Raw genomic sequence first — 24,095 nt, forward strand, 5'->3', positions numbered from 1 at the left:
GCCCTCAAATCCAAATTGACCTAAACAGACACACAGATGGAGTCTTTTTTAGCAAATAAAATATGAAAATTAGAGATTCAAGCCAGAAGACACTTATGCAATTTATTTATTTTTTCTGTGTCAAAACTGCAGAAAAGTTTAAGGTGAAAGCCAAAGCAATAATATTCAACTCCTCGTAGATGAATTGTAACACACGGGATGCTACTGCTTTGCACTGTTATTCAACTCATTTGTTTGATAAATCGGTTGAAAAGAGGATGTAAAATATATCCTTTCAGCAGACATCACTGTAGTGTCTGATATCTGATATTCTCTGTTGAGTAATTAATTATCTTTTAAAATCATAACATCCTTGAACGAAAGTACCCCTCGTGTTGAAAATACGTTCATGTACGTGTCTGCTAAAGCTGCCAAGGACGTAATAATTCCCCAAAAATCTACCAAAAGATCAGAAGAATCAGCAGGAGAAGAAGCAAAACATCCTAATATTTACACAAATTAATCGTCATGTTACATGATCACAGCCTTTTCTTTCAGTATTTATTAACTGGCCGGTTGAATAGTAGATATCAGTAAAAGATGTGGGATTTGTCTACTTCTAGTTCTATTTGATTTCATACTTTTATATAGGAGACATTAGAGGAGGTTTGTACACACTGAGCAAGCTGATGCTGAGTGTGGAAGCAGGTTCTGACAAATTCAAATATCAAATTCAAGTCTATCAATGCCATCTAGTGGCTCCCTCTGCCCTTTCACTCTCCACGACACACAGCCTATGCCTATGTGATGCTATACAATATACATTCTCAACATCATTATAATAATGACAGTGTTTGCTGCTGCTGCAAAATTCTATGACACTTTATGGAGCGGCTCTGGAAAATATTCACTTTTTGAATACTTTGATGTGCTAAAGATTGAATTCAAAATGAATTAAAATGTACATATGTTGTTTGTTTTTTTTGCAAAGTCACTAAAAATCAAAAGATGAAATATCTCATTTAAATAAGTGTTCTTAATAGCTGTTGAATTCTGGCCACAGGCAGCGTGTCCCAAATCCATTCTACAAACTCACTGTATACAGCATGAACTACATACTAACTGCAATACTATACTGTTTAAGCTGTTAGTTAACAAAAATTAACATATTTTACCATTTTATACCAAGAGGAAATGATAGGACACTTATTAGACTGCCACTGACAATTAAACTTCATAAAGAGAAAGCAAGCATCTTTCATAAGATTTGAATCTTTTGTTTGTTTGTTTTCCAAGATCTCTCTGGAGCTGTGTCACCACCATCATGTTTTAAGTATGTATGCAGTAAGGCAGGTTGGGAGGTTCAGACATGCAGGTTTAAGAAGAGTCATTTGACATTTTGTACTGGTGTAAAAATGATAAAATGAATGATGATTGAATTTCATGTAGCTGCTTCAGTTAAGGGGGTCCTGTGTTGTGTATATTGTGTCTGCTGGCTCTCTGTCACACTGCCATGTCTTACTGGGACGCTTGAATAGAAGAGAGCCATTGTTAATGTTATTAGCAACACCTGTGCTCTTCTTAAAATGACATGTCTAATGTCTGCTGTGAAGAAACTTTTGATTGCAGAGGTTTACAGAGTTCTTATGGTTTGGTTTTTGGTCTACTGTGAATTGTGGGACCTTATATACAAACACAGTTGGACTGCAGTGAAGTTCTAGAGAAATCTTAAAGCACGATCATCTAAATCTCAATGTCAACGCGAATACTTGTGCAAAGGATACATTTCTGGTTTTTGGTTTCTTAATACATTTGCAAAAGAAATCTAAAACCATGTTTTCACTTTGTCATTATTAAATTAAATCTATATTACAAAGGTAACGACTGCACAGGAAGTGAAGGCGTCTTTTTTCAGTGTTCTCATGAATTCACAATGTAAATGTTCTTTGTATTACTTGGAAGTAAAAACAAAAAGAATTTTCTTTTATCATTAACGCAGGCCTGAACCCATCAGAAACTTTAACAAGCGGAAGATGAAGAGCCGACAAACGCTGTTCTTCTAAATTGAGGCTCAATTACAGTGATAAAGATGTCATTTGTCCCGCCCTAACAGCTGCAACAAAGTTAATGAGAGAGTCAGGGAGATGTCAATCAAACAGTCTGTACACACCCACACAGACGTGAGAAGAGCTCTAATCAACCAATAAATGAAATCACCTGTGTACGTGCATCATAGCTGCATCATACCTTTTATTTAATTACATTTGAGACTATTTAGTCATATCTTGCACTGAACTGTGACTGCACCTTTTAATTTTTTATTTTCCTGTTTTATTCAAATTGAGGGCTTTTTAACTTCTATTTGAAATTTGCCAGATGTCAGCTGCAAGAGGCAAACACATTCTGCTCAGATTTTCACCCCACACACAGTAATCTCATACAGTATGAATGTTGAATGTCTAGTTTGTCATTGGATGGCAAGTAAAAGACAGAAAAATGAGACAGAGAAAGAAAGTGAGACAGAGATAACGGGCCACTTGGCTGTTTTAAGATGCAAAAGTAGATGGCAGCAAAGGCAGGTAATAAGACGAGAAAATGCCCAGAGACACAAATCCACCACTCAAATGTTTCTTTCATTTTCAAAATCAAAACTGTATTACCTTCCGGGCAACCTCAATGGGCAAAGAGATACCTGAGGCCACCTGGATCCCACTCCAAAGAGTTAGCCAAGACAATTTCCCTCAAATCACCTGCTATCTTAATCTGACAGCCAGACTCGATTACAAGGCGTAAAAATTGCTTTTCTCGCCACCAGCGGTCGCTGGGAAATTATCTTAATTGTGTCATGATTATGCCTCAGAGCTCTGGTGAGAGCTTTACGTTGCTCCTTTAAAACACACAGGAGCGCTTCTCGAGTGTTGCTAGTACGCCTCATCAGCTTTCAAGAAGAGAGCGGATGAGAGGAAAATAAATTCATCTCCACTCTTTTCTCTATGTTCAAGTTTTTAACAAACATGCACATGTAAAGAGTATTATATACTGAAATACTGAAAGAGTTTAACAAGGAAACATTTCAAATGGGTCCTTTAGGTAGTTTTAAGGGGTTTGGAGAAGTAGATAACATTTAGTTGTGGTTGGATACTGTACGTATGTGATGTTAGAGGGTTTGTGTGTCATCAGTAGTGATTCACGAGGGCCCAGCTGGGACCAGATGTTCTTTAAAGGGATCTGTGAAACTAAACCTGAAACCTGAACCTAAAAAATTTAAATGCTCATTTTAGCAGTGGAGTGGTTCAGATGCAAAGTCAGACATGTCACATGCTTTAAAAGAGAACAATGTGTCATTTTATCTATAAGGCTAAAAAGAATTAAGATAGAGCTGAAACAATTCATTGAAACAGTTTGTTTTGCTAGACTAAACAGTAAATTGCTTAATTTAAAAAATCGAAAAATGGTGGTTGCAGCTTTTAATTCAGATTTGTGGTCTACTGTTCCACTGTGGTAATGTACTGTAATGCATCAAACCAAATAAAATTCAGTTAGCAAACCAATTTACGTTCACATCCAAAAGAAACCATGCACATCATGGATACATGTTTATGCATGTTCCTCCTCATGTGTTTTCTTAGCACACAAAAATAATATACAGTACTACACTTTATAATACTAAGAGACATTAATTAAATTAACATAACATCTGCATATTTAAAAAGTATGAATGCATGCATCAAATACATGACCTAGAGTCTTACTGTATATGCTTGGCATACATAATACCCTACAAGGCCTACAGTGTTTTAGTATTAAAGCTTATAACTCATCATAATGCACAGCTTAAAAACAAAACAAGAAGGAATATATTCTTCCACAGAGCACAGACTATCACAAACTACAGACAACATGTGATAATTATAACTTATTCAAAGTCTGCAGGGTCTGTTCCTGTGTCTAGATAAAACAACATGTGCAAACAAAGCTCAGTGCACATTAGAACCTCCATAACATCACACAGCAGGGAGTTCAACTCTTATTTGAAGCTCATTCTCTTTTCCTTCATGGAGGCAACTGCACTGGTTGCTGCGTTGGTCATTTTGTTTGACAGACCTCCTCATGTCCTCGCTCCATCACTGCTAGTTTACTGTTAGGACATACGTAGCATCAAACAACACTGGACAACTAATATTAGCTAAATGTGCCAGGTTGTCTCACTGTTTGTTCTGAGGCCAGTGTCAGGTGTCACAAATCACTTGAGGGTTTCTTTTCCAACAACAGTAGCAAGATAGTGACTATATTTGACTGACTATTATTAAATCTAAGAATGCCACCTTCACATTCAAATTTGAGGAAACTGAAAACTGGGGTAGATGTGACTGTTCCAACAAAATAAGTGATATAAAAAATAGTAAATCTTTACATTAAAATGACAATTAGAGGTGGGACAAATATATGGATACAGCAATATATGGTATGTTTTCATATGATACTTTATCAAAAAGTAAGAAAGATGCAAATATGCCATATATAATGAGCCATATTTAACACTTTTGTGATGTTAGTGGTTATATTTTTATGTGGATGGAGTTAATTTTGCTCTTCTCACAGAAGACACAAGGATGCGCAAACAAAGATTTTCCATTTTTATTGACTTTTTGGACAATTTCTTTTCCAGTGTCATCCGTAACCGTTCACTTCAATGGTATTTGCATAATCTTTCATTCAATGCTAGGAGGATATAAACCAAGGTAGGCTGATGCTAGATGTTGAATTAGCAGCTAACAAGCTAAATCTGCACTCCTTGAGCAAAATTAAACTAATTACAATAACTGGGGGGGAAAAATGTTCCACAAGCTTTCAAAGGAACAATAAACACACCTTCCAGTTGTCCATTAAAAATGCACCTTGACATCATCTCTACCTGGTTTGTATCTTTCTAGTTGTAAGGCTGATAAAAAAGGGCCATTGCTATTGAACAGAACATCTGCATAGCAACTGGAAGACAAAGGGACTGGACACTGACCCAATACAGAGGATGAGTAACAGAGGACATCACTAGACAGATAGTTGGCACGAGATGGTCTGCTGTTTTGCTCACAAACACAGTCATTTTGTTTTATAGAGTGATTCACTTTTCAAAGTTGAAAATGTTTCCTTCAACAGTTAGTGTGAGGTTTGATGCGTTGGAGCTCTAGGCCTAGTGTTGTAAGAAGTTTAGTTCTGGCATGATCTCCGAGCATCTGGCAGTTTGAGTGGGTGCCGTTCTGTAGTGGCTGAAACCGCTCCCCCTCCCCCCCTTAGTAAAGTTTACCAATTCATAAGGCTACAAGGTACGTGCCACTACTTGACCATATTCACACAAGCACAGTTACAAGCAAATGGAAAGATGTGACCAGAGGACAACCACTACAATGTGCTTGAGGGCTAACGACTGACAATTTTCACTCAGCTACATGAGTAAAGCAGGAGGGGGGTGGGTTACTGAAACAGCTGGCCCCCCCGTTGGTCAGGCATCATGTCTGAACATGTCACCAGCAGTCATTCAATCCCTTTACCCCACTCTGCGAAGGCAACTATGATAAGGGCAGCTCAAAAAAAACTGATGTCTGGCCACCACTGAATTTGGTATAACAGTTCAAACCACAATGAAATGTCAGATCTAATCAACATTTAAATGTCAGTCTTTCACAGACTGTGTAGACTTAACCGCAACATCTGTCACTTTTTTTTTCCTTTTTTTTTTTTTAAGCATACGACAGTATTATTTAATGCAGATACGAAGCTCACGAGTCGATTACAGTATCTGAAAGCACTTTTTTAGACTGATGAACCTGCAAGGGCAAGTAGACAGAAGGATGACATTCTCAGAACTGAGGACTTTTAGGGTCAGCGGTCAGTCCAGGTCAAGAGGGGACAATGAAGGGGAAGATTGTGTCCGGTTATGTTCAGGCCCATCTGTAGCAGCACGGCTTAGAAGCGCTTGGGTCCCCAGGGAGAAGTCTTGGTTGCCACTGGGGCTCCAAAGCTGGGGAAATCTTCAGAGCTGCTCATATCAGGGGCCTAAAAGTAAAATAAATAAATAAATAAATATTGGATTATGAAAGAGATGAGCAATTCTAATTTCCAACAGCGTCAGATTTGTGTAAAAATGCTTCACCTTCTCATTGCCAGTGGTCCATGGAGCCTCCCTCACCACAAAGCCTTTGGATGGGCCACGATGTTCATCCATGGCGGCAGCGCTACCCCCAGGAGGCCTCATGTAAGCCATCTTTGCCTCATTCTCCACAACATCTGCCATCTGAAAAAAGTGGCACAGTAAAGCGTATTAGTGCTAATCAAAAAACAATAACATGACAGGCATTTCTTATAATACCTGTTGAAAGAAACCAACAGCTGTAATGCATAGAAAAGCTTACATATTCCTCTTCCAGGTTAAGAAGGTGGTCGATGGCTTCATCCACAAGCTCGGGACGACCTGTGACTGTCACAAGGTTCGGGTCTGCAGCTCCGCTCTGGGGAAACCTGAGATCAACCTGAAAAAGATGGATAACCAAGCCATGTCAAACACTAGATACACAAAATAGGGATTCAACATGAATAGAAATGAAAACAAAACATGGTGAAGGGCCAGCAGGGCAAAATAGACCAAATTTGGATCTTTTTTTCCTCTAAAAATATATTTATGTTTCTCCATTTTTCCCCCCACCAAGGGCACCGTCTGAACTGCTCACACAGAGTTGGGTCGTCATGGGTCTAACCTTGAATAGCTCCAGACCTGCAGGAAGAAGCCTGTTGCTAAGCTTGTTTGTGTGTAGCTGTTAGAGATTTGATGGGATTACAAGAGTTGCAATCCACCTCCCCCAAACCAGCCCACCCCAGCAGGGACAATTGACACCACTAAGTCAGAGCCATGCCACCATCATCTATGGGTGGCAGGGTGAAAGTGAGCAGGTATGTGATCAGATGTAATCGAATTAAAGAAAGTAACACTAATATTAGAAAGATTCTTATTAATACTCCCATTATTAATAATCTAACTCTTCTTATTAATAACAAAGAAGAATTGAAGGTGGTAGCAAAAAGATCTCAGTGGCTGATATGTCAAAACCTCAATTACCAAACCTGAAATTATCTGCATGGCTAAATACCATAAGGGGTGAAGTGGAAAAATATGATAAAGATCCATTTATGTTGTTTTAAACCACTGAGAAAATCTCTCAGCAGCCTCACCTTAAACTCATCCATGATCTTACGGATGCCCTTGCCGCGGGCTCCGATAATGCGAGCATGGACCCTGCTGTCTAGGGTGATGTCCTCAGAGATCATCTCTTCCAGCTCATCCACGATGGCCTGGATGGCATCCCGTGCAGCTATGGCTTTGTGCTCATACCCTGTAATAGTAATCTGATCCTGTGGAGAAACAGCAGCCAACTTCACATTAACACCAGTCCTGTAGCAAAAAAAAAAACACTTATTTTGACAGAATTTCTATTAGTCTTTGATAGTATTCCTAAGCAGTAATATCATGAAGGAAATGGTAATTTAGCACCACCTGCTGTGCTGATGCAGTACATAAGACTTTTTTTTTGCCTGTATCATTTTTGATATGTAATGAAATGTATCTGTGAGGAAATGCAGGAAGGTTTCTACGGGAAAAATGCTATACCTGGTTTTCATCGCTCTTCTCTGGGAACTGGATGTTAACGTCATGCTCGGTGCGGATGTTTGTAATAATGGCACCCTTGCGGCCGATGATTTTGGGGTGATACTTGGGGTCCACAGTGATGGTCAGCTTGAAGCTCCTGAGTGCCTGTAGAGGGGTTGATAGAAACAATGCTCTGGGTTAGAAGTCAAGCGAGTTTGACACCCGTTTTATCTTGTTCCACTGGAACAGATGGTCACCTACTGTGAGAAAAGTTAATAATTACATCTCCTTCGAGATTATCTTGAGGATAAGTTTATCTCACTCTCTCTTAATAGCTCAATTATTCCACGTGAGTATGTCAATCATTAACGCTGCAGAGACGCTTCAAAATACAACACAAACCAGAAAGAGCTCAGCTGAAGTGACCTCTGCTGAGCACACAGCAGACATTAAATTCTACCTGAATGCATCAGCTACAAAAGACATAAAATCCCAGTGTTGAAGAAGCTGTGAACTCCACACAATACTAACCCGATCCTCCTGCTCAGCCATCAGCTCTTTGACGCGCTCCAAGAGGCCCTCTTTGGCGCGGTCAAGGTGATTGGCCAAGCCGGTGATGGAGATTTTATCAGACTGCTGCTCAGGAGCAGGCACTTGAATATTAACCTAGAAAAAGACAGAGAGGTCACTACAAAGTTGAAGCAAAATAAATTAACTGTGCATCCCTGAGCCAACACAAAATCTGTAACACACACCTCAAATTCATCCATCATCTTGCGAATTCCACTTCCTTTCTGTCCGATGATGTAGCGATGAAGCTCAAAAGGCACTTCCACCTCAATAGTGACAGGAACCAAAGCCTGAGGAAAGACGACAAGTTAGGGAACAAAGCAATAATTATGAGAAATAAAATGGAGCTCTGTTATGGATACAGACCTTCAATGCTTCCACGGCAGCCTCGCACCGCTCTTTGCGGCCAGAAATCACAATCACGTCACACTTTTTAGGTGCGTTTGGATCAACAGGCTCCTTCACCTCTCCGTTGGCCTCTCCGTTCTCCTGGATAGGAGCCTCAGCAGGAGTAGCAGCAGCTGAAAGAGCCAATCAGACAAAGTTTGATGAGACAAAAATTTCATTATGGGACACCATTACTAAGTCTCCAAACTGACCGCACCTTTACCTTGAGGGTCCTCACGCTCTGGGAACTTAATCTGTACATTGTGATCTCTGGTGATCTGCTGGATCCGTGAGCCCTTGGGACCCATGATAGAACGGTGGAACTTCTGAGCAATCACACACTCCATGGTCACTTGAGCATCCTGGGAAATAATGTGGAAAGGGAGAAAAACAAAAACAAAAAGAAAGGCAAATCAGTTGCATTCACAACATGAGGAAAAGATAAAAAGATTTTAAAAAGATCATCTAAGCAAAGAGAAACTGTGTTCACTAACCAGGTCCTCAACAATCTCCTGCATGCGCTTTTTGGCTGCCTCCACACATTCTTTGGCTCCTTTGAGGGTGACCTTTTCACTCGCAATACCCGTGCGAGGGAAGCTCACCATCACGCCACCATATTCATCAGCAAGGTCCCTAAGGACTTGGCCACGGCGAGACACAAAGTAGCGGTGATGCTTGGGATCAACGTTCATAGTATCCTCGACAACATTGTCCTGTAATCAAAGACCGCAGATTTGTTTAATATTCAGGCTTTGAAAGAGAACCAGAGCTTTGTCCTGCTATGTTCAAAACTCATTTGGATCCTTACCAAACTCTTGATGAGCTCCTCCAGCTCCTTTTGGGCCTCCCGCACAGCTTCTTCAGTGCCGATCACAGTGATGAGCTCCTGGTCTTTGTCCTCTGCAGTGGGGAAAATGATCCTGGCCCCGGTGCTGTCACGAACCTTACGGATGTTTCCACCACCTTTTCCAATGAGGAACTTGTGGTATTCTGGCTTTGCGCGCAGCTCGGCAGTGTGGCTCTTCGTTTGCTGAGGAAAAACATTTACAGAATAAATTCTACACCAAGACATTACGCAAAAGATAAACTTCAAAAGATATAACAGATGGAAAGTCCGCTTAGACTCAACTCATTTTAAGAAGAATGGGGTAAACATGATTTATTCACTTCAATGTTTTCTTAAGGAGACTACAGCAGCCAAAACAATTTAACCTCACAATGTGCTATGCACACTTGCCATTTATACTCTGACAGCTGAAAGGACACTAAAAAAAGAGGTTCTCAGCATTTGGTAATGTACGAGGCACAGAAACATTCATACAAACCTTCTCCTCTGCCAGGGCAAGCAGTTGCTGCTTGGCTTTCTCCACCTCCTCTACAGGGCCTCGGATGGTGACCTTATCAATCCCTGAGCCTTCAGTTGGGAAGTGGATGTGCACGCCGCCACACTCCTCCATGATGGAGCGCACTAAACGGCCCTTTGACCCGATCAAGGAGTTGTGCAGCTTGGAAGGAATGGATACCTCCATCTCTGTGATGTTTGCCTGAACACAACAAGATGCTGATTAGGCACATGTATGAGATGAAGACAACATTTAGATACTAAGCTGTGTTTCTGTACAATGCTTACCAGCTCCTTCTGAATGGCTAAGATACGATTTCGTGCAGCCTCACAGTTTGCTTTCTTCCCTGTGATGACAATCATCTCAGAGTTGCTGTTCTCAGCAGGCAGGTCGATTTTTGTGTTAGTTTCCTCCCGAATCTAGAGAGCATAATAAACCTTTTTGTCAGACCAGACTAGGACTGATAAACAACCTCATTTAACTACATCAATTCTATTTCAGTATGCAGTACCTTTTTGATGTTTGATCCTCCTTTTCCAATTATGTTTCTATGGAACTGCTTGAAGATGGGGACTGAGACAGAAAAGCTGTTCTCCACCTGACCAAAGGAATCACTGAACATTAACACTCAATTGCAATTAATTTGCCATTCACAACCACTTGATGGTACTATAAAAGAGTATCTTAACCAAAGTACCCAAAATTAAAACATGAGACAAACAAATTCTTCAAGATTTACCATTTCAGCCACTATCTTCTGCATGAACTTGGAGCATTTTTCCACCTCAGTTCGTGGACCCCTAAGTTGAACGATGTCGCTTTTCTGTGCTGGGTCAGGGAAGTTGATGATGACCTGAGACAAGCAATGTTCAGAGTTATTAAAGTAAATTTAATGGGTTCAGTACAGTCAAACAGACACCATATACCAGCCAATATAAATAGTCTCCAACTCACCTCTGGGAATTTGTCGCGCACTTCTTTTATCTTCTCCCCTTTTTGGCCGATGATGGCTCTGTGAAAACGCTGTTCGATGATCAAGTCCTTTGTACGCTCATTCTCCTGCAAGAGTATAAGTATATTTAGTAATGGCACATCAGGATCCAATTTGCAAGATCTTGTTTGTGAACTCAAGTTTCTACTAACCATGCGTGACGCAAGCTCAAGCAGCTCCTTCTTGGCTTCCTGCACACCCTGGGGATCCCCCTCAATGCGGATCAGGTTGCTTTTCTCGTTGTCAGGGGGGATGCGGACAGTCACCTTGTGCAGCTCTTTGATGCGGTTGACTGTAAATAGGTCGATAAATATGTGGTTTGAGAAGAAGGCTGATCCAGGTTTTGCTGCGCTGCACATATCTCAGTACACCAGCCTTTGCAAGCAACTCTGTACTTACTGTTAACACCTCCTTTTCCAATCAGGTGACGGTGGAATTTGGGATCAACACTGATCTCTGTGTAGTCCATACGGCTTACCTTTAAAAGGTGAAAGAAGACAAAAACATGAATATCAATTCCATATATATGAACTGTAACTGTTAAGGTGCTTTACTTGGAGCATCTTATGTTGAGGCTTAGTCAACAAAATACCTCCTTAATCTGCTTTCTAGCTCCTGATCTTGACATTTGATTGACATTAGGCTTTCAGTCTAGGTCCAAGACATTAATTACTCACCAAATCTGTAACAATGGCTTCAATCTGGCCCTGCACCAACTGCACGTCTTTGGTGGGACCCTCCAGGGTGATCTTATCTTCTCCCTCAGTGAACTCAATGTGCACCTATACGCAAAATATACCAAAAAAGAAGTTAAATATTAAATCTTAAATCTTTTAAGCACAACAATTAAGAAATCCACCATTCAACAGACCTTGGGCATTTGTTGAGTAATCTTGGCTAAGTTCTGCCCCTTCTTGCCGATAATGAAACGATGAAGCCAAGAAGGAGCTGTTACCGAGGAAACAGTGTAGCTGTTTGCCTACAAACAGAAGAAAATTATTGGTTAAAAAAAAAAAAAAAGGTACTACTCATCACTTTTTATCAGTGTGAGTCTTCATCATATGACTGATCATCATTTTACCTTGGCATAAACTTCAGTGAGGGCCTGACCCAAACGGTCTGGCTCCCCACGAAGGATGACAGTTTCTGAGCTGCTGTCAGAGGGTGGGATCTCAACTGAGACACCAGTTCTATCCAGGATCTCTTGCAGGGTGTTTCCCTTGGGGCCAATCACATATTTGTGCTGAGACTTCTTCACCTCCACTGCGATGGTGGTGGCATTCTTCTTCTGCAATACACAAGAGTAGATGATCAAGGACTTATGTAACATTTAACTCATCATCCACCAGCATAATAATCTGCAATAGCACAAACATTTAGAACTGATTTGCCAAAATTGTAAGCATACCTTATCTTCAGAAACCTTCTTGATCATAGCCACAGCAAGGGCAACCTGCTCTTTCTCCCCAGTGATGACAATCTCAGTCTTGTTCACACTTGGAGGGGGGACATTGATGCGGGCACCAGTTTCTTGCATCATCTCTCCTACCAGCTTATTGTAGGCACCAGTGATGAATGGGTGGTACACCTTGTCAATGTTCACCCTCTCTACTGCACGCTTGTCCTAAAAAGAGGAAAAAGACAAACAGGGGGGAAAAAAATGAAATATCACAGCTTTAGGAGTGGAAAGACAATCTCTTAAAAGCGAAGCAGTTCTGATGAGCAATGTTACCTGCTCAGCTGAGATCAACAGGATCTCATGCTTGGCCTTCTCCAGGCCCTCCTTGGTACCAGAGATCTTGATCTGGTTGCTGGGGTCGTCAGGTCGTGGGATTTGGATTTTGGTGGCTGTCTTGAGCTCTAGCTCCTGCAGTTTCTCCCCATTTTTGCCGATGACAAAGCGGTGGTGCTCCTTGGGGATGGCAACAGTAGCTGAAGCCTGTTAAGATAAAAAAACAAAAAAAAACAAATGTACAGTTGGCATTATTGTCTTTGACTGTAAACACAAAAACCATCCATGGGACACATTTATCATTAACAAAGAAGCATCTCTTGACCTGAGTCTGCAGTCGGGACACAATCTCCTTGCGGGCCTTCATCACGGCATCCAACTTTCCAGAAACCATGATGGAGAGACCCTGATCTTTTGCCAAGGAGAGTTCCAGGTGGGCTCCGGTCTTGTGCATGATGTCCACACAGACCTTTGCTTGGTCTCCTTCCCCAAACTGGTTGATGTCCTTGTACTTGCGCTCTTCCAGCGGCACATGGAAAACCTAGTTCATGTGGGAAAAGAATAATTAAAAGTCCATCTAGTCGAGTCATTCTCGATCTTTCAAATTAAACGACCTTTCAAAGTAAACAAAACTACTGGTAATGAAAACTAAAACAAGGTGATGACCCAGAAAGGCAGTGAAAACTGGAAGGGTAAACTGGGAGGCAAGTATGTTTTAAAGTAGGTAGTGTGTCCACAGGGACACAGAAAAGCCAAGCCTAACCAAAAACAAAAACAGTAAAGGCAAAAAGTATACTATTTTAGCTCTCAAATATGCAAAACCCTTAAAGTTTCCAATGGCACCAAGCCCAAATAAAGTCCTCATAGAACCAGTAGGACAAGTAATACTTTTTTTAAATATTTGCTTATATTTGGCTTAAAAAAAAAAAAAACTAACCCATAATTGCACAGAAAACTATGAACACAATCCATGACTATGAATAGAAGCAAAGCTTCCAGCAGAAAAACTTTAATTGTCAGCAACTACAGCAGAACATAACACAAAACTACAATAATGAAAAAAACATTTAAAAGGAAGACTTTCTATCACACAGAGTATGCCATGGTTCAACCTTTTTGGCCACCTGTTCCCTCTTAAAATAAAGCAAAGTCTATTTGTGGCACCTGATCATGAGCCAAAATATAATAAGTGATATCTGATAAGAATTAAAGCCAGTTTTACCAATTATCATTCACTAAAAAGGCTTTTACAATAATTAGTGACCTCTTTTGTTAAATAGGTGGCAATTACTTTAAAAATGATATACCTGGGTGATAACAGAAGACTTCAGAGGACGAATCTTGGATGTCCAGGCGTTGGCAGTTTCCTGGGTCCCCTCAGGTGAGGCCGCCTTCTCGGGCAGAGGTGGGAAGGCATCCTTGTAGGTAGGAAGGGCATCCTCCTCCTCTCCAGCACTGGGTCCTGCACCAGCAGCTGAGCACACAGAAAAAGACAGACACAAGTCAACTTCTGGCTCTGTGTTGGCATTTTATCATCAAGCACAACCTTATGGTGCAGACACACCGAATCCAGACCATTGAATGCTCCAGCCAGTGGTGACGTGGTGGGTGACGTACTGCGAGTTGGGCGGTGCTTGGTTTTTGCACTGCCATTTTCAACATGGCAGTTCCGTCACTAACTTTCTCATTTTACAGCTAAACACCACACTTAAGTGTGTTCAGAAGACATTTGAGACATAAAATATGCAATGCAGTAACAGAATCTGATTCATATTTGATCAGCAACACCTAGTTTATAGTTTGATCTGAGTTTCGTGAGCCAGCCACATTAGGCTGGACAGACCTCATCTGCATAAAGTTGAGGTTGAGTTGTAATTAAGCAAATTCAGGTATGGTGGTTGGTCTGTCAACTCGCCATGCCGTATGCATCATCGGCTGCGTGGCTGGATCTCCTGCTCTCCATAGAAAATGAATGGGATCCGTCAACGGATGTCAAATCAATCCAGTGTGTCTGCACCATTAAACATCCACCTATCCACCTGAGGACAAATACTCACCACCACTCTGCTCTGGCAAGAGCCCGTTGCGGTGCTCATTGAAGCTTTCCTGCGTAAGTACAGCGACTGAGCTCATGGTCAAAATCCCACGTTAACACAGAGTCCGAGTGTGCCACTGAAAGGAAAGTTGACATTATTTTCACAAGTTTGGCAACATCAGAAAGACAAAAAGAGCATAATATATAAAAGGCCCTGAAAACATATTTTCTCAATCAGCTATTCAATATGAATGATGAATATTAAGAAGTTACGTATATGAACACACAAAGTTACGCCAAAGTTAAAACAGTTTTTGTTATTTGGGAGATTTCCGTATGTGTGTGTTGTTTTTCTCAACTCAGTTGGGAAAGGCAACTTTTTTTTTTTTTTTTTTTTTTATTTAGCAACATTTGAAGCTAAACCTGGGTGGTATTCCAGAAAGTGGGTTTAACAAACACTGAATCCAACCCTGAACTGAGGTGATGAACCCTGTGAGGGGAAATTCAGAGTTTGTGGCTTCAGAACAGCTGATCAGAGTCAGTTCAGTCGCGTCAGACTATGTTCATTCTTGAGTTAAGTGCATGCATGACGAATGAAAAAAGTAATCGTGAATGAAGCTCCAATACTACGATTCACCATGGCAACAGGTAAATAAAAGGCAGAGCCTCCATTTTAATGCAGTGGGTAGCTGTCAGTCTGAAGAGTGAAGCCAATGAGGAGCAGCCTGCATTCTTTCTAATGGCCAGCAGGGGATGACTCCACTGATTGCAAAAAGAAGTCCAACTACAAGGAAGTCTGAGAAAATGACCCTGCTTATCACTCTATTTATGACCTCAGTAAACATTTTCCTAATGAGTTTATGGTCTCAATCTCTAGTTTCAAGTCTTCTTCAATACAGTATGATGTTCATTTTGTAAATTATGGTCCCATTTAGAGTTAAAAAGATGATAAAGCAGGGTATGCTTTAGGGCATGGCTACCACGGCAACAGGATTGGTTCGGTTATGTAATCATGGCGTAACCCCACATTCACAGAGTACAGGCCTAGCTGCTGCTATTTCACAGTGTGTTTTCAGTTCAATAGAGTTAATTGTAACATCTTGGTCGCCTAAAACATCTTGTTCAGTGTTTGGTTGTAGTAAAAGACCCTCTAAGGAGTTGGATGTTCAGTTTTTCCCCGAAAGTATATTTGGTTTTAATGGTTTTAAGTCTGTTTTTCACTAGCGAAAATTAGCACTAGCATTATCACAGCTCCAAAAATCCAAGATGGCGATGGTCAATCGCCAGACTCGAGGCTTCAAAACAGCAGTGCACAAACCAGTGGGTGTCATCATGGTGACTATGTGCTTTTTTTTTTTTAAAAAGTCTTTGATTTTAATCCAGTGGAGGTAGAAATATTAATGCATGTGTATGCGAACTGTGAACATTTATCTTTAAAAAAAAGATAGCAGTGACAGAACCTGAGGTGAAGTGGGGAAAAGAGCTCATAAGTTACCAAAGTTTTAGCTTACACCTGATCCAATAATATTGAGTGTGATTTGCAGTTGAAAAAGCATCAAGGTTCAAATTGAGTGTAAATGTTCAAACATCTATTTGGATTTTCAATAGTATTCAGTGACTTTATTTCAACAAATGTAGTAAATTTAAACAGTCACTGCAATGCAGTTACAACAAGTTAGGACTTTAGGCAGCCTTAAAGTCGGCAGCTGCACCACAATCCTGCGCAGTCAGAAATATTAACATATAATTTCCAATATTACATGAAAACTATGATAATGTGAATGTTCCATCAGTGCGACCAATCACATCATGATTGTTAGAGATATTTATTCATTGATCTTCTGTGTCTAAACATTATGTGCAATAAACATAACCTCTGATCAATGTCCACAGAGTAAGTGTTATAAAAAAAAAACAACAACAACAATTCAACTTTCAAAAAAAAGGACATGCATAGATTTATTCTATGCAGAGAGTGAATTCACGCTGCGTAATATTTGAATGTGACGGCAAAATGTGCTGTTCAAACAAACGACTGCATAAAAAGTGGTAATGTTCTGAAAGATAGTCCTTGAGTAACCAACCAGGACTTTGATTGTGACACAGTAAACCTCCGCTAATTACCTTGCTTCGATATGCGCTTTGATACAGACTGAATCAATGAAGACATTAAACAGCATGTCTGGCTCTGCAGGAGGGAGGAGACGGAGAGAAACTCCGTGTTTGTTGAAGAAAACCCGCCAGCAAGCAGGTTAGGTTCACAGAGTAAGTTACCGTGGTAACTGACCCCGGTTTTAAGTTACCTCTCTTTCTGGAGTTTTCACTAAACCCACTTTCTGGAATACCATCCTGATGACTGTTGTGAGGTTATTTATTTATGTCACCAGCACTGTCAATCATATGTAATCACACCACACATACACAGTCCTGATTTTGGAGTGGTAAACACGTAATGAATGATACCCATGGATGTTTTTTTCTGAACTCAAACTTTGATTGCTTATTTAGTTCTACATGTAATGTTGCAGAAAATTCTTAAGATTTGAAACAAGGTTTCAGGCATTTAAAAGCAGGCACAAGATTTTAGGTACTTCATTATTACCAAAGTAATGTCTGTTTATTTTTTCCTCAGCACAGGCTTTAAAAAAAAAATGTACAAGATAAATTTCACAAGGTGATGAATGTTTAGTGTCACTCTAACCAGTATAGCAACTTCACATCCAATGATCGACAAACATTTCATTCTCTTTATTTGTGTTGTGTTACTGCAAAACTGAACTACACCAACATGCTGTATGGCTTTTTAGATTTAACCTGATACTGTATGTGCCAGCCAGATAAGGCTGATTAAATAAGAAATAAAATTTTGAAAATTTCAAAATCAACTCAATAAAACTCAATTGTCATGGTAGCTATCGCCAGATAAAATGATGCCCTTGACTGAATGGTTGAAAAAAGGAATTATCCTCTGAAGTGTTTAACACACAGGCATTTAGCATGGTAAACAAGCTTATCATAGGTGGACTTTGGGATTTTCACCTTTATCTAATCTTCCTTTATCAAAACAAAGCTCACAGAATAATCACATTTCTTGTCACATTACCATGTCAGCACTGTGTTTAAGTGTGCTCAGACTGTGAGTGGTGAGTAAATAGATTATACCTCTACTCAGCAACACAAGGAAACCAGTAATATGGGCAAGGCCACAGCTACAGTACAGTTTGTCTTTCCAGAAGAAACCAGTTTGTCTCCTGTTGAACCGTCTTTGTCCAGTGCTATTCTAAGAATTGTAGGTAGGTGAGCAGGCTACAAGGTTAAGAGGATTTTTTCCCTACTGACCCCTCCATGTGTCCACGTTGAACAGGATTAAAGCAAACATCCAGCAAGGGAAAACTCTGCCTGCTCTAGGATCTTTGAACCAAATAATTCTCTCTAGAAAGTAACCACAAAGCCAATCCCCTGATCTATGACATTTATAAAAAGAGACCCCAAAGCTATTTTTATTCTGAATTATATAAACCTGGAAGAGCTGATTGAGTTCCGTTACCAATAATTATTTTGCTCTGTAAAGGGGACCAAAGCTCAAACCCACCTCACTATCACTTATGAAACTCCTATATATATGATCAAGAGTCAGAGCTCTTCTTTTCTGGCTGGCAGAGAAACTTTAAATTCTGTCCAACGAGAGCAGAGGAATGTGAATTGTTTTCGGGTGGATTTTGCCCCTAAGCATGCCTGAAATTCATCTGCAAGCATGGAGAGACAACACCCAGATATCCACTAGTTACTAGCTGATACTGAAAGTTTTTTCCATTGAACAGGCAATTGAGGGAAACTTGCTTGAAGCTTCAACATGGAGGTAGGCAGCTCAGCAGGCCATTTTCCCCCCTACACATCTCAGAACACCCTTTCTGTGGCCTCTTCCTTGTCAGGCTTCATAAACTTAAGGCTGCTCTGCCTGGTACTCATTACTGTCTGCAAACTCTGTTGCCAATTTAAATATGCAAATATCTTTCAGTTAAAACACTTGTATGAGCAAGTGTCTTCACAAAAAAAAAAAAAAAAAAAAGGATAGCAGGTTTATCGAAGAGTGAGCAATGTGTTCTTGTTATGAGGGTACATTTCTGTCCAGTTTCAGTTTTTTCATATGGATGTTATAGTTGTGCAATACAGACAACTTTGCAGCAATAATAATGTAAGTTTGGAGGTAGGCCGTCCCCACTTTCTTGACATTTTTGTGGCAAGAGAAGGTGCACAACATGTCAAACAAAGTCATCCATGATGTGGGGAAAACAAAGCCACGCCAAAGCAAAACAGACTAGGTTACATGTTAGCTTTATTTAAACTACTTAGCCTAACAGGTTACAGTGAACATTTAAGTCCAATATGACCGTTTCAGCCATTGAAAGAACAGTTTATAGCAAACGTAAATAGTGAATGGTAGTTTTAAGGGTTAGAACTGAGGATTTTTATCTCCAGAATAGAGGCTGAATATTGAAGGGTACAAATGAATCTTGAATGTCATTTTCACTGCCTGCTTTAGCTTGAATAAATACACAAAGTGGGGAGGGAGGTTCAGTACAACATCTAGCTTACTTTTAGAAAAGCCTTACCTTAAAAAAAGGAGAGGGTCTTAATTACAATACCCATTTTAAAATGAATCACAAAGTTTGATAAATACAAACTGTTGGACAAAATACGTTTTGTCTTTTTCATGTTTCATGTTCTCCTCAGCTCGCTTTGGAGTTCTTGTGCCCCCTGTTGGCTAAAATTCAAACACTAACAAGACGGACTACATTAAATGCATATAAACATAGTATTGCATTGTGCTAAATTTCAGTGAAAAAGCTAAACATTTCTACAAAATGTGTTTAGCCAAAAAACCCAAAAAGGTTTTTACTCCACAATGCTAATTATGCTTCATCACTACACGGTCAATTTTCCAGCTGTGGTTCAAGTGGGCAGAACCACATTTAGAGTAAACAAAACCGTATGCTGCCAGATGCTAAAGACTGAATTTTTGGCAGCGCTTACATTGCCAAAAGCTGTAAGAACTTACCAGCTAAATGGTCAGTTACCAGATAATCCGTCCTGTAAAGATGAAAGTTCCCGTCAGCCTGCCAGCTTTTGCCTGCCGACCACAAAGCAAAAAAGATTAGTTGGAAAAAAAAACAAACTAAACATATTATGGCATCTTACTGTAGATTAAAAGAGAGCTAAAGAAATGAATATTTAACGGGCCTCACTTCAAAAACTTTGGGCACGTGGTGCACAAAGAAAAAAATATCCTGATACTTGAAATTATATTTTTCCGCTTTACAAATCATATTAAATTTGTAATGTTGCGCACGTGTATGAGGCTCGTTAACTCAAACTACTATTGATTAATGGTTAGTGGATATTTATATAAAAACAAACAGTCATTAAACAGAAAACGGAGACATCAGCCTGCAAATACAAAAATCACACTTCATTCTGAACGTGAAACAGAAACGGTCCAACTTGAATATTTTGATAGTCATGGTTCTAGCAAGACTAGTAGGAAAAATGTTGCCATACTGCCAAAATACTGCCACCTCCGAAAGCCGAAACCACCCAAAATGAAGTATTCAGATAAAGTTGCTGCCAAGAAGCCGAATACTGAACACCAGTCAAGTATAAGTACCACTGGATCTCACTCTCCTTGACAAGCATCTGGCCTCAATAATTGGACACTGCTTTGTCAGACTTAAGGACAGACTTGGTAATTGATGAAGCTGCTGTGGGTGAACCAGGTAAACAGGCCACTGCTCTTTTATGCAACAGCCAGCAAAATTACACCATGAATATTTATTTTTGAAAAAGGTGTAGTTATTAAATAATGTATTATTTGATATGCCTAGCAATTGTTGTGTGGGAGATTTACATCACTAATTTGCCACTGCCGTCCAGAGTGTCCATGGCATGAGTCAAAGTTTCCATTAAAAAGGTGTGCACGGTCTTCCATGAAGTTTGTTTTTATGAATGCCCAGCATTCCTGTTGGAAGGGGCATAAAAATCTGTTGTACTGCCTCTTGTTCTTGCGCAATATTTATAAGGGAGGCACTAAATGAGATGTAATCACCTACTAGCTCCTACTGTTATCATTTAGTATAGTAGTATAAGCATAGTAAGCATTTGGCCTGTTTACTCACTAGCATTATTAAATAAACTAGTGATAGATTACACCCCCCTGCTACACCAGCAACCAGTTAATAAGGAGTAAATCCATGGCTTAAAATGAAAAGGTGTGTTATAATACACTGCTGCCAAGTTGCTCTGCACAAACTACCATGTCATGCTTGCAGTTGTGCGTTTCATTTATACCTACAAACACAGAAAATACCAAAGACATAAGTGACAGAAGTAAGAATAAGAAATGTGGTGTTATGTCATGCAGCTCATGAGATCACTCGTGTTAATGAGCTGCTAACAAGTGAACGCTGACTTGTCTCGCCTTGCTAGTTAAAACTTGCATTGACGTTAGCTGCAACATGACAACCTTCGAGCCTACAGACTATAACGTTATACCCAAAGCCCAGATTAAGGATTTAAGTAGCTGGTTAGTGTGAAGGCTAGCTAACACGATACCAAGTTAACTAGCTGACAGTTGCCAACGCCACATTACAGTTATTGCTAGCTGCCGTCATGTTGGCTATAGCGTTAGTCGAACATAAAAACGTACTAAGATCAAGACAAACTAACATTATCTGGACTGTCAGAGACACTAAAATAATGCCAGATGCCTTATGTCTTCGCAGAAGTGGGATCTTCAGCAGTAAAAATCGCTGTATGACGGATTACTAGCTCAGCAACCCGAGCTAGTTAGCAAACTTGCTAAAAACTTTGACTGTGCGACTGTGACACGTAGCTGCTCGGCTAATAGGTAGCTCACTCACTCAAACAGACCCACACACATAACTTCAAGCTGTACCACAGCCAGCTAATGACATTAAGCTACAATAAAATAACTATGCTATACGCATAGACAGGGGTCTGTCATTTTTCGTATAAATAAAGCCGACACTAAAACGTTGGTTAAAAGTACAAGTTGAACTGTAGCCCTTAGCTTGCGAGCTAATATTAGCTTGCACTACAGTTTGTTCTCCTAGCTCGCTAAGTCCACGTAGGCACACAGCTGAGCAGCGGAGACATGACACGGAGTCAGGCCAGAACATACTGCAACGCTCATGGTTCAGCAACAAAACTGTCTTCCCAACAAGTACCACCACCCCTGTTATGTACATGAAAGGTAGAAGTCATATATATCGGGAAAGGAGTCATGTCCAGTAGAGAAAACTGTAAAGTACTTACTTATTTTTATGTTCTCGTCTGCCCTGAAGGTGCAGAAACTGAGATGAAATTCCACTGGCGAGAAGGTGGGATTGAAGCCTGACGGATATATACCAGCGCCGCCCACCAATCACATCCTCCGACGTCACGTCAAAGAGTCCGGTTACAAGTAACTTATTTTCATGAGGATTTTTTGTTTGTTTGTTTCAAACAAGAGAGGTGTCTGAATATGTTGCACAAGTGTTTTCCAGTTAATTCAGTTACTGTAAAATACAGGCTAAATATTGACCTTTCTTTGTTACATCTCCTACCACACAGATTAAACGATAACTCATCTTTTTGGGGGGGGGGCTTTATCTTTTTGGGGGGGACTGTACCTTTGGTCAGACTTTTGACTTATGACCTTAATCTTTTTTTAAAACAGGGAATTAGATATCGAATTCAAACCCAAAATTGAATTTTTTTTTCTGATGAAGTGCCTGTCAAGAAAGTGTATGTTATTAATCGTATTTCTATATTAGCAAAATTCCATATATACCCCAGCAAATTTGCAAAACAGAAACTCAACCTTACTGTCTTGTCCTACTTAAAATCCTATCTGGACACACTGAAACACCGCAAAAACTGTAAAGCTGTGAAAACTGAAGCCTTATGTAATGAATTTGATTTGTAATTTATGTCATTTAATTTTGTTTTTGTTTGCTTTTTCTTTTTATGTCTTTATTGATGCATTATGATCTGTGCTCTACTTTGAGCCTACATTGTCTTGTTACTGTTGTTGGAATAGTAAACCTGTTGTAAATTCCATTGTGTAAATTAAGTTGGGTTTTTTAAAATCTTATTTTATATATATATAATATTTTAAACCTGCAAATGTGTTTTAGGTTATGTTCTACTGCTGCTTATATGTGTATGTGTTAAAATAGCGTAGCTGACAGTATTCCCTAGTAGTGATGTGCAAATACGTTATTTTTCGAAGCGCAAATAGTGGGTTTTTTACAAATACTTGTTTCATATAAATATTTTTAAAAAATATTTGTTTTCAGGAAGAAAAAAGTCAAAGTCAAAGTCAAATACCAGTGTGCAGGTCAGTTACATCACTATCTCAGTCTCTCTCTTCTGCTCTGCTGTTACGTCTATCAGCAGTTCTCAATGAGGGGAGTCACATCCACCTGCTACATGACGCACATTTCCTAATTTGAGTCCTGTTTACACCTGCCATTAACATGTGTCTCCACATGCATCCTGAGTGACCATTTGTGATCGGATCTCACTTCCCTGCTCTATATGCAAATAAACACGTACATCATTACCGTTTGCAAAGACCAAATGCGTTCGTTATTAACTGACGGGAGGACCAGGGATCTGTGTACCCTAGGTCCAAAAGCTCCAACTTATTTGATATCAAGTAAACAAATATACAATGCATTGTGCCCCCTCACGAAAATCAAATGCACGTCCTATTTGCCGTAGCGCTGCATCGGAATATAGACACACATACAGAGTTATATGCAGTGATTCCACCGCAGCTGTCTCCATTGAGAGACGCTGTGCGCATTAACACACAAGACACAGCAGCATAACTTCCCTGATTTTTCAAATCGGTCAGGATCTAATGTTATTTAACATTCTGTGTTTTTCTACACAGGTCAGCTGTTACACACACAGTCCGTTTCATACAGCCATCTTCCTGATAAATACTGAGCTCATTATGTCGAGCAGCGCAGCAAAACTAAAAACTGTAGTTATCAACTTGACAGAACAGAGGAAACTGTCCAGCAACGTTTAGCTTCTGAAATATTGTTTTAGACAGACAAACGAAAAGTTATTTGCTGGTTTTAGTTTAATTTCTATTCCAACTGTCAATTTGAAGAAGAAACCCGGTTAGGGGAACGGGAAAAACGGGAGGTGGATTACGTTTTTAATTCACATGAAAAACAAATCCTTCAATGTAGCCCAGGATGCATTGCATTTACACTGCTAAAAGAATGTGGTCACATGCGGCCCAGACCACCTCCAAATGTGGTCTGAGTGATCAGATCTCAATCCATCCTGAATGCGTCTTGCGTGCATTTACACCTGTATTTAGAGCTGTCCACTTGTGATTG

General features: G+C 39.9%; 1 protein-coding gene across 2 annotated transcripts; it reads right to left on the reverse strand.

Moving 5' to 3' along the window:
• Nucleotides 1-4,603: 4,603 nt before the first annotated feature.
• Nucleotides 4,604-22,110, reverse strand: hdlbpa (high density lipoprotein binding protein a). Of its 2 annotated transcripts, none has more exons than XM_042416620.1 (28): nucleotides 22,009-22,110; nucleotides 19,736-19,807; nucleotides 14,699-14,813; nucleotides 13,949-14,115; nucleotides 12,967-13,182; nucleotides 12,642-12,848; nucleotides 12,318-12,533; nucleotides 11,991-12,197; nucleotides 11,781-11,888; nucleotides 11,587-11,691; nucleotides 11,309-11,387; nucleotides 11,062-11,201; nucleotides 10,873-10,977; nucleotides 10,658-10,771; nucleotides 10,430-10,516; nucleotides 10,206-10,337; nucleotides 9,901-10,119; nucleotides 9,384-9,605; nucleotides 9,070-9,288; nucleotides 8,799-8,937; nucleotides 8,555-8,709; nucleotides 8,374-8,478; nucleotides 8,150-8,284; nucleotides 7,640-7,783; nucleotides 7,204-7,383; nucleotides 6,390-6,506; nucleotides 6,131-6,271; nucleotides 4,604-6,033 (listed from the first exon to the last, which is right to left on the reverse strand). In XM_042416620.1, exons 3-28 carry the CDS (start codon nucleotides 14,772-14,774, stop codon nucleotides 5,944-5,946), a joined length of 3,825 nt encoding a protein of 1,274 aa, XP_042272554.1. In that variant the 5' UTR covers nucleotides 14,775-14,813; nucleotides 19,736-19,807; nucleotides 22,009-22,110; the 3' UTR covers nucleotides 4,604-5,943. The 2 variants fall into 2 exon arrangements, with proteins under 2 accessions (XP_042272554.1, XP_042272553.1); XM_042416619.1 differs by having other exon boundaries at nucleotides 8,793-8,937.
• Between the last annotated feature and the right edge of the window lie 1,985 nt (nucleotides 22,111-24,095).

This window comes from Thunnus maccoyii, chromosome 7 (assembly GCF_910596095.1).
Source record: "Thunnus maccoyii chromosome 7, fThuMac1.1, whole genome shotgun sequence".
NCBI lineage: Eukaryota > Metazoa > Chordata > Actinopteri > Scombriformes > Scombridae > Thunnus > Thunnus maccoyii.

What these genes read in the sequence shown, in the direction of transcription:
- hdlbpa (XM_042416619.1), bottom strand. Translation starts at nt 14,774, where the DNA reads ATGAGCTCAGTCGCTGTACTTACGCAGGAAAGCTTCAATGAGCACCGC. An exon ending in AGTCTTCTGTTATCACCCAG is followed by an intron (nt 13,183 to 13,948) that starts GTATATCATTTT and finishes CACATGAACTAG; the next exon opens with GTTTTCCATGTGCCGCTGGA. An exon ending in TGAGGACCCTCAAGGTAAAG is followed by an intron (nt 8,710 to 8,792) that starts GTGCGGTCAGTT and finishes TGGCTCTTTCAG; the next exon opens with CTGCTGCTACTCCTGCTGAG.